At 30.3% G+C, this 11,045-nt stretch overlaps 1 protein-coding gene across 1 annotated transcript; it reads left to right on the top strand.

Moving 5' to 3' along the window:
* Positions 1 to 627: 627 nt before the first annotated feature.
* Positions 628 to 4,043, top strand: LOC139842971 (uncharacterized; the record flags this gene model as incomplete). The annotated part of the gene is made up of 13 exons (XM_071833066.1): positions 628 to 664; positions 998 to 1,088; positions 1,470 to 1,575; positions 1,672 to 1,742; positions 1,858 to 1,927; positions 2,076 to 2,138; positions 2,539 to 2,610; positions 2,702 to 2,803; positions 3,004 to 3,078; positions 3,172 to 3,267; positions 3,388 to 3,504; positions 3,684 to 3,740; positions 3,850 to 4,043. Coding segments are annotated over 13 exons (1,017 nt in total), but the record flags the coding sequence as incomplete, so codon positions are not given.
* Positions 4,044 to 11,045: the final 7,002 nt, after the last annotated feature.

Here is an 11,045-nt window from a genome sequence, read left to right as displayed (position 1 = left end):
TGAAACTGAACGAGAATGTAATTGTAAGCATTTTTGTTAAGTAGAAGTATTTTGATAAGCGTATTGAAGTCTTTCAAAAGTGTATAAATACATATTAAAACACTACATGTATATACATTTTAACTGAGTCGTTAAGTCATCGTTAGTCGTTACATGTAAGTGTTGTTTTGAAACCTTTAGGTTAACGATCTTGTTAAATGTTGTTAACCCAATGTTTATAATAACAAAAGAGATTTTAAATTATTATATTATCATGATATTATGATGTACGAATATCTCTTAATATGATATATATACATTAAATGTCGTTACAACGATAAATGTTACATATATGTCTCGTTTCAAAATCATTAAGTTAGTAGTCTTGTTTTTACATATGTAGTTCATTGTTAATATAATTAATGATATGTTTACTTATCATAATATCATGTTAACTATATATATAACCATATATATGTCATCATATAGTTTTTTACAAGTTTTAACGTTCGTGAATCACCGGTCAACTTGGGTGGTCAATTGTCTATATGAAACCTATTTCAATTAATCAAGTCTTAACAAGTTTGATTGCTTAACATGTTGGAAACATTTAATCATGTAAACATCAATCTCAATTAATATATATAAACATGGAAAAGTTCGGGTCACTACACTATACCTAGTCGTAAGTTAATTGATTCTATTTCTAGGGTTATTGTTAACATCGATTGGGCCTCACTTAAATGTGTTAACACTTCCACAATCAACAGTAAATTAAAATTATGTACGAAAAATATCTTCCAGAAAGAAAAATATCTTAAAGTGAAGAAGATAATCGCAATAAAATGGAATATTTCATTAAAAAGGGAAGAACAAATGTAATCAGATCGAAGGTTTTTTTAAGAATCAGGCCATTATACCTCTTATGCAAATCAGCCGCATACTAAATAAAGTGACATATCATGATTATGATAAAAATATATCTACAACTGTTACATTTAATTATTTTAAACTTCAGAGGCACCTGCAACTAATTCAAGAGTGGATGGAACATCTAAAAGTTTTCCGTCCGATATTCAGTTTGAGGAAAGGCTTCAGGCAGTCAAAAGGTACTGTTACATTCAACTTAACTCAACCATGGTTGCTATGTATGCTTCATTTCAATTTTATAAGAACGCTTCTATCCACTATTTAGGAGCATGTCTTTGACAGAATATCTCTGGAATCAGTACACTTTCGTAATGTTCAGTTAGAATTTTATTGAAAGCGGCTCGCACACATTCTTGTGTAACGTAACAAACAAATTATTCAATTGTACATCATCTACTATTAATGAAGAGTGCACATAAAAATATACTGGTCAAAATATAAAATATAAAATGGTTTCGAATTAGGGAATAATTCTGGTAGGGGAAAACACAATTAAATTGACTATATGCTGAACTGTTGAACTCCATATCACTTTTGTGTTTTCATTTGTTACTATTTAGGTCTGCGTTGAACCAGAAAAAAACTGAAGAGAAAATTACGTATGGGGCGATTGACTATGATGCTCCAGTTGTATCAGAGCCTAGCAAAATAGGACTTGGTACTAAGGTGTCGTCTTCTATATTACTAATATATCTATTATACCTTGAGTAGAGTTCTGTTTTTCATATTCAGTGGTTAAATTTTATAAATGAATTGGCGTAGATTGGAGTAGGAGTTGCAGTTGTTGTTTTCGGGTTGGTATTTGCTCTTGGAGATTTCCTTCCTTCTGGAAGGTATGGTATATTCTCCATTTTAAGTAAAATGGCTCATCACATACCCAATTTCCATTAGCTTTTGTATATATATAAGTACATGATCCATATCCTTATATACATTTATGATTTCCAGTGTCAACTCGACTAATGATGCTAGCATAGTACAGAATGCGTTGTCACCAGAAGAGAGAGAAAAACTCCAGGTAAACTGCATAATGATCTGATTTTGAAAGAAAAATAACTGCTTAATGAACGCTTCATTTTAGATTAAATTAATTATGTACAATCAAATGTTGCTCCGTTTAATAGGAGATTGTGTGTTCTGAACATATAGTTTCTCATATGTTGCAGAAACAACTACAGGAATATGAGGCCACCCTTAGAATTTCCCCAGATGATGTCGTAGCTCGTGAAGTGAGTCAATAGTACAGTGGTTTCATTCTTATAATTTTTCTCTTTATCATTTATAGGAATCTGGTTCTGTTGTTTGTTTATTAATACCACCCGTACCTCGCTGGCCCTATATGGTTACTAAATTTCGGTAATGTGTGCATGGATGTATTTGTTTGTGTAATGTGTATGTATCAACATACCCCATATCTGTATTAAAGAGGGGGCGAGTGCCTACACCGCCCCTGCCCCTGGTGATATCTCTAGTTGTGGCAACGTAGATTTAGTAAAGGGATAATTACTTAAATAGCATATTATAAGATGTTTTTTTTCTTTCAAAAATGCTGATCAAGTGATGTTCCCTATGTAACTTAGGTACGTGTCACATTAGACAACTTTAAAGTAATAACCAAGTAGTTTGCAGGGATTAGCTGTAACCTTAACTGAGTTGGGAGAGTATACTCGAGCGGCATCCACGCTTGAAGATTTAACTAAGGTCTGTCTGTTTAGTCAAGTACTCAATTGATTCTTATCTCCACAACATTTATGTACGCATAATCATATGTGAATTTACAATTCGTTATCAGATAAAGCCTAGTGACCCTGAGCCTTTTCGTGTGCTTGGAGGAGTGAAGTATGAAATGAAGGACTATGAAGGTAGTGCTGCTGCCTATAGGACTTCTGCAAAGGTCCGTATGCATACAAAATTATTTCGTAAAGCATGTAAGGGTTTGACTGATATTTACTAGTAACATTTTGACGAGCTTAAGAAACCACAAGTGATGTTGCATAAGTATGTTTGCGTGTTATATCTTGCAAGTTACATACATATTTGTATTGAAAGCAAGGTTCATAATACTGTCAACAGTTCTTGTCATTCGCTTTATAGATATCTCAAAAGATGAATTTTGAAGTGCTTCGTGGTCTCACAAATGCGTTGCTTGCTGCTAAGAAACCTGACGAGGTACGTTCGCTTGAAAACGAACCAATAAAAGGAAATGAAAATGAAAATGGAAATGGGAATAACCTTTTTTTTGTATTTTTACTGGTTACTCAGGCTGTTAAAGTCCTTCTGGCATCTCGTGACCGTTTGGAAAAAGAAAAGGAAAATCGAGATAACTCAGATACGGAATCTCAATTGGACCCTATCCAAGTGAGTTGCTCCCTTTGCTTATATTGATATTAATGACAGTCTCAATCTCATCATATATAAATGTGCAATATATATTTATTATCAGCAATATAATATATAAATGTGTATCATATTTTTTAGGTTGAATTACTTCTTGGAAAAGCATACTCAGATTGGGGTCATGTTGGTGATGCTGTTTCTGTGTATGATCAACTCATCTCTAACAACCCAAACGATTTTCGGGGTTATTTAGCTAAGGTAACAACATTCTCCCACCGCCTTTTCTTTTCTTTTCTTTTTTTTTTTTTTCATGAAAAAGAAAAATTACTGCAATAATTGGGGAGCACCTCATAGTTGATTATTCTCATCATTTCAAGTTTCTTCATTTCCAGTTTTCTTTTATTTTTCTCATATAAGAAAGCTTGCATCTCTGCCAGGGAATTATTCTAAAAGCAAATGGAAAAATTGGAGATGCAGAAAGGATGTTTATACAAGTGAGTATTAGTGTTTGAATAACTTCCAAACACAGTATAACAAGCAGGGAAGTTTAATTAGAACATTGTTTCTGTAAACAATCTATGACATGAGTGATTGTATTTACAGGCTCGGTTTTTTGCACCAGAGGGAGCCAAGGCAATTGTGGATCGTTACGCTAGACAATAACTGTGTTGTACCGATCGTCAGTTTTGGTTAATGTTTCTTAGAGGCCAGATTGGATTCTTTTTAGCCGTACAAAAGTGTATGTAGAAGTCTATAAGGCCAACAAGTAAACGAGTAAGTGAATTTGTTGTGACAAAAATGTTGAATTGTTATAAAAACATTTTATAATGTATTTATATGAATTTGGATTTTTTTTTATCGGGTTACAAGTTTTGTTGATTTAAAGGGTTCTTTGTGATGTTTTAACTATTGATATTAAGTTGGGATAATTATATCAAAGTTTTTTCGTTGTGTATAATAAAAAAAATACTAACCTTTTGTTTGTTGTATAAATCACTAACTAATTTGAATTTGAAAATTGAAGATGGTAACAAACAAAAAATGAATAAGTGTAACATAATTTTCTTACATGATTTTAAGAAATCCAAGCATCTTTTAAAAAAAAACTCTTACATTCAGTTTTATTTGTTTTTTAACTAGATATCTTTCATTTTCGCTAATCTTTATTCTCATAGCACCTTAAATGGCAAACTTAAATTTTTAAAAACATTTGTTTGTTAATTACCAAAAATATTCCACAAGAAAAATTTATGTTAAAACAAAAAAAAAAAAAAAAAAAACATGAAGAGCAAAAAAAAAAAAAAAAAAAAAAAGGGATTATCACCAAAAAGCTCATATTTTTTTTACTTTTTTTGCGTGAGAGCCCAAGAAAAAAAAAATTAATAAAATTTTTTTGCCCATTTGCCCTCGCAAAGAGCAAGGTGTCTCTTGCTCCCAGGTATAGATGCACAAACCGGATAAAAAACCGGATTCAGACAAAAAAAAAACCGGATTTTTTTGTCCGGATTTTTCAGATCCGGTTCCGGTTCTTGGCGTCGGATTTTTTTCGGATTTTTTTTCCGGAACCGGTTCTTTTTCGGATCTTGATCGGATTTTTTGGACTAGGATTCGATTTTGCCAATAATATTTTTACCGGTTCGATTTTTTTTAACGTTTGACAACAATAATATAATCTCTATAAATAAAAGTTATAATGCTTAACACAATAGATAATATAAATAACAATATTCGAACAATACAATTATAAAAATAACATTTTTATTCGAACGATACAATAATAAAAATAACATCACTTTTGTGACGACCCGGAAATTTTCAAACAAATTTAAACCTAATCTTATTATGAATTCGATACGATAAGCAAAGTCTACAATGTTGAATCTCAAAAATTTAGAACTGTTTCATATGTTCAATTGATCTTCGACCATTTCCGACGATTCACGAACAACTATTTGTAAATAGATATGTGTGTGTGTGTGTCTATATATATATATATATATATATATATATATATATATATATATATATATATATATATATATATATATATATATATATATATATATATATATATATATATATATATATATATATATATATATATATATATAATAGTTGGAAATATAAATTGAAGTATTATATGTTGTTGTTATTAAATGTAATTATGTAAAAATAAATAAAAATATGATATTATGAAAATTATTATTTAAAACGTATCTATATATATAAATAAGGCATATTAAATGTATATTTTGTGATTTCGAATCTATTTAGTAAACGACGGTAACATTCAAATGCCATCCGATTAATATTAAGCAAGTCAAATTCAAACTTATGTGATTTTAAAATAAACGGTTAGCCGAAAATGAGTTTTACAAATTATAGACTTATTATAGAAGTATTTAGGAACTATTTATTGAATTTTAATTTTTTTTTTATTTTTGTTGGGGTTGGGAGTGAATAATTAATATAATTTTTATTTAATGGTTAATGATCGAATTTTATACCATAATGACCAAAATAAATAAATATAGTTAATTTAAAAATATGGGATTTTTCTGAACACTTTTACCCGCCACTAATTTTGCACGATACACAGTCCGTGAAAACTATCGGTAAGAAAAATCTAAAAATTCAGGTTGATGTACTGTAGGATCACGTTTTCAATTGCAAATGAATATTAAATAATGTAATTATATTATTATTAATAATTTAAAGTTTCTTTTATTTTGTCTCCTATCATCAACTATCTGTGTTATATATATTTATATATACAACACATACTTAATACATAGAATAGAGGAATCAAACACAATCCCATCTAATTCATCTTGATGTCTTCCGTTGTGAACAACACACGCACCATCCTCCACCTTCACCACCGCCACCTTCATGGCCTTCCACCACCTCCGTTAAACGACACTCCAACCAACCGACCATGAACCATATCTTGTTATGTTTCTGTTTCGGCTATAGCTCAAACTATCACCTTAAATCATAAACACCCACTTAACTACTACAACTTTGAGAACAACCTTTCTTCTTCACCCATCTCCACCAACCATTCTCCATTCTTCTATCTTCTGTCGAGCCACTACTATCACCAAACTAACTGTTGTGCAATCACCATCATGAACCGCCATCACCATAACCACTCCATCTACTCCAAACCATTTCAACCGTTGAGTTTATCAAACATCAACCCATGGTTAAACCGTCATTCTCTCTATCTCTCTCTCCTCTCTTTTCCTCTCTCTTCGTGAACTACCCTCAACAACCATACAATCGATCACCATCAAACCACCCTTAATCGAACACCACACCAACACAACTAATGCAGATTTTACGAGGGCGGCTGCATCCTAGTTACGGTTCCAAGCAATTCATCAAAAACCCACTTGAGTGAGTCGACTGTTATTATTGTTTTTCATTATATTTTTGTTGAGCAAACATCAAAACTGAACACCAAAAATCGAAGGTTTAAAACTGCCGTTTGTTACTGTTCCTGTTTACGTTTTCTGATTAAGTCACGAATGAAGTGATGAGTGATGATATATGATGTATGATAAAGGAGGACGATGACAATCGATTTATGATGATGATATAAGTAACGGTGATGACTTTACAGTGAAGACGATGAATAGATGATGATGGTATGTATATGACGATGTAGAGGATCATGATGGTGATTAACGAAGATGGATGATGAGACAAAGAGAAGATAACCGATACTTTGTGGCGGCTGCTATTTTTTTTAGTTGACGTTGAGTCTGGCTAAACCAGATTTCACGCACACAGTTTCCTTTATATACTGGATCTATATTTATTTTATTAATGGACTTCAAAGGATTGGCATCGTGGGCCGTATTTTCTGTTGGATTATTGGGCTTCTTTTGGGCAGCCCATGTTGCGTACTGGGTTTAACTCACCAACGAAACTGGATAACATTTGTAATGGGTTATATGAATACAATTCGGGGTTTAAGTAGATAAGCAAAGACGAAGGAGTGGTTAGGGGAGATATCGGGTTATCGAGAGGTCGTGGGTTCGAGTTTGGGCAATGGCATTTATTTTTTTTAAGGCTTGTTACTTGGAAGTAGTAATATCATTATTATTATTATTATTATTATTATTATTATTATTATTATTATTATTATTATTATTATTATTATTATTATTATTATTATTATTATTATTAAAATTATTATTATTATTATTATTATTATTATTATTATGTTTATGTTTATTTATATAATGATTTATTATTATTATTATTATTATTAATATAGTTTACATTATTATCATTTATATAAGTATTATAAGTATTATTATTATCATAGTTATTATTATTATTATTAGTATTAGTATTATTACTAATATTAGTATTAATATGATTTTAAGAATAACATTATTATTATCATTAACATTAGTATTATTATCATATTTAAAGTTATTATTATCATTAATTACTATGATTAACATAAGTATTACTATTAATAATATCATTACTATTATTAATAAGATTATCATTATTATTATGTTATTATTATAAAAAGTTATTATTTTTACAACTATAGTAGTATTGGAAGAATCATTATTAGTAAAACTATCATTTTATCTTTATTACTAAAAACATCATTGTTAGTAAAATTATTATTATTATTAAAGTTATTATCTTTATTAAAATTATCATTTTTAAAATTAACATTTTTATTATTATTATTATTACCATCATTACTATCATTATTATTATTATGATACTTATCTAGTATTATTACAACTATTAATTGTTACAAACAGAAGAATATTTATATAAAAATATATGTATTACATGAGTAAACTAATATTACATAATATTATGTTTTAACTAATATAATATTATTTACATTAATATTATTTACATTAATATAACGTTAATTAAATTATATATCAAATAAACATTATAATACATTATAAGTATTAATAAAATTATATATAAATATTAATCTTAATACATAACTAAATATATATAAATTTGTTTGATTACGATTAGGTATTTTAATATATATAAACAAATGATATAGGTTCGTGAATCCGAGGCCAACCCTGCATTGTTCAATATAGTCATATGTATTTTTACTACAAAATACATTAGGTGAGTTCATTTGATTCCCTTTAACTCTTTACATTTTTGGGACTGAGAATACATGCGCCGTTTTTACAACTGCTTTATTAACTGCTTTTGAAATGTATTTGAACTGCGAATACATGAAATGCTTTTATAAATGTTTGACGAGATAGACACAAGCAAAACATTCCTCGAATGAATTATGTGGACGTGATAATGGCCACCATTGAATTATGTGGACGTGATAATTGCCACCATTGAATTATGCGGACGTGATAATTGCCGCCAATTGATATGAATATTTTCCCCTGATTATTATGAAATGTCCCGTTCATATTGATTATAAACGTTCCATATTAATTGATTTCGTTGAGAGGTTTTGACCTCTATATGAGACGTTTTTCAAAGACTGCATTCGTTTTTAAAACAAACCATAACCTTTATTTTATCGACAAGGTTAAAAGGACACCACCTAGATTATCAGAAATGATAATCTAAAATATCACACTTACACACTACCAATACATATTGGTTTACAATATTAATATGTTACAACAAAGTAAATTTCGAATGCAGTTTTAAACAATATTATACAAGCATGCTGACTCCATATCTTGTCCATATATTAGCATGCAACAGCGGAAGCTCTTAATAATCACCTGAGAATAAACATGCTTTAAACGTCAACAAAAATGTTGGTGAGTTATAGGTTTAACCTATATATTTATCAAATCGTAATAATAGACCACAAGATTTCATATTTCAATATACATCCCATACATAGAGATAAAAATCATTCATATGGCTTGAACACCTGGTAACCGACATTAACAAGATGCATATAAGAATATCCCCATCATTCCGGGACATCCATCGGACATGATATAAAAACTCGAAGTACTAAAGCATCCGCTACAACGGATGAGGTTTGTTGGGCCCAATAGATCTATCTTTAGGATTCGCGTCAATTAGTAGACTGGTTTACAAATTCTTAGGTTACCAAGTAAAAGGGGCATATTTGGCTTCGATCGTTCAACCATAGAAAGTAGTTTCATGTACTTGTGTCTATTTTGTAAAACATTTATAAAGCTGCATGTATTCTCATCCCAAAAATATTAGATTTTAAAAGTGAGACTATAACTCACTTTCACAGATTTTTACTTCGTCGGGAAGTAAGACTTGGCCAGTGGTCGATTCACGAACCTATATCAAATATGTACATATATATCAAAGTATGTTCAAAATATATTTACAACATTATTAATACGTTTTAATGTTTTAAGTTTATTAAGTCAGTTGTCCTCGTTAGTAACCTACAACTAGTTGTCCACAGTTAGATGTATAAAAAATAAAGCAATATATATTATCTCGAATCAATCCACGACCTCGTGTATACAATGTAACGACCCGGCTTTTTCGACTTGCTTTTGTGCCTTGTATTTTTGTGAAACTGCGTATTTGTGCGTACTGCGTTACTTTATTACTCTGGAACCTTGACACATGTGTTTTATATTCATATATACTTTAAAACGTGCCTTAGTATGATTAGAATGCTTAACTTGTCCATTGGATGCTTTATAACCGTTAGCGTTACTTGCCGTTACGATTAAAACGCGGACTGCGCGTACGTTTGACTTTTGTCGGAACCGGAACTTTTGGACAGCGAAATATTAATTATTATTTTATAATAATAATTACTTGGGACTTTGGATGCTTAATTTTATTTATTTAATTGTTAAAGCCCAATAGTTAGCCTTTTTGGACTTTTTACCTTGTTGAGCTCAAGCCCACCCTACTCTAGCTAGTGACCCAATTAATTAGCCCAAATATATTTACTAGTGGCCCATAATAATAAATAAATAAATAATTAGTGAGTCATGCTAGCATTATGGATAAGGATAATTAACTTTGTTACATAAGATTCTAGCAAAAGGACACACTTTAGACACCATTAGTCAAAAAGTAAACTTTTTGTCCTTCCCCTCCCCCTCCATAAACCGTCCACCACCACCACCCTAGATCTTGCCATGTCATCAATCCATGTGATCACTCTTTGCTTATAAATACTAGCCTTTAGCCTCTCATTTCCACACTTGATCATTTTGGTTTTTCACACACTTGTTCTTTCTCTCTTTCTTTCCTTTCTAGCATTACTTGTAAGTCTTCTTTTCCTTCTTCTTTTCCTTTTCAAATTCATGATCATCATCATCATTTTATGGAGATCAAAGTTCCTTTTAGCTTTGATCTTACTTATATCTTGTTGATTCAAGCATGAATCTTTCAAGAACATGGAAGATTCAAGCTTTTAGCTTGAATCTTCATAACTTTTGTAGATCTACTTCTTTTATACTTTAATCTTTCTATTTTATGATAAAAATTCAAACTTTTGTTTGTAATCTTCATGCATCTTCAAGATCCAAGCTTTATGCTTCAAGATCTTCAAGAATAATCAAGATGCAAGCTTTCTAGCTTGAATCTTCATATCTTTTTGTTAGATCTAAGTTCTTTTTGCTTTGATCATATTGTTTTGTGAAAAAGATTCAAACTTGTGTTTGTTATCTTCATATATCTTAAAGATCCAAGCTTTATGCTTCAAGATCTTCAAGAACACTTAAAGGTTCAAGCTTTCTAGCTTTGTAACCTTGTAACTTGTGTGAAATGGATCCAAGCTCTCTAGCTTAGGGTTCCATCAC

This window comes from Rutidosis leptorrhynchoides, chromosome 4, assembly GCF_046630445.1.
Source record: "Rutidosis leptorrhynchoides isolate AG116_Rl617_1_P2 chromosome 4, CSIRO_AGI_Rlap_v1, whole genome shotgun sequence".
Lineage (NCBI taxonomy): Eukaryota > Viridiplantae > Streptophyta > Magnoliopsida > Asterales > Asteraceae > Rutidosis > Rutidosis leptorrhynchoides.
Note: the sequence above shows the minus strand (reverse complement) of the source record. Positions and strands in the feature narration are given on the sequence as shown.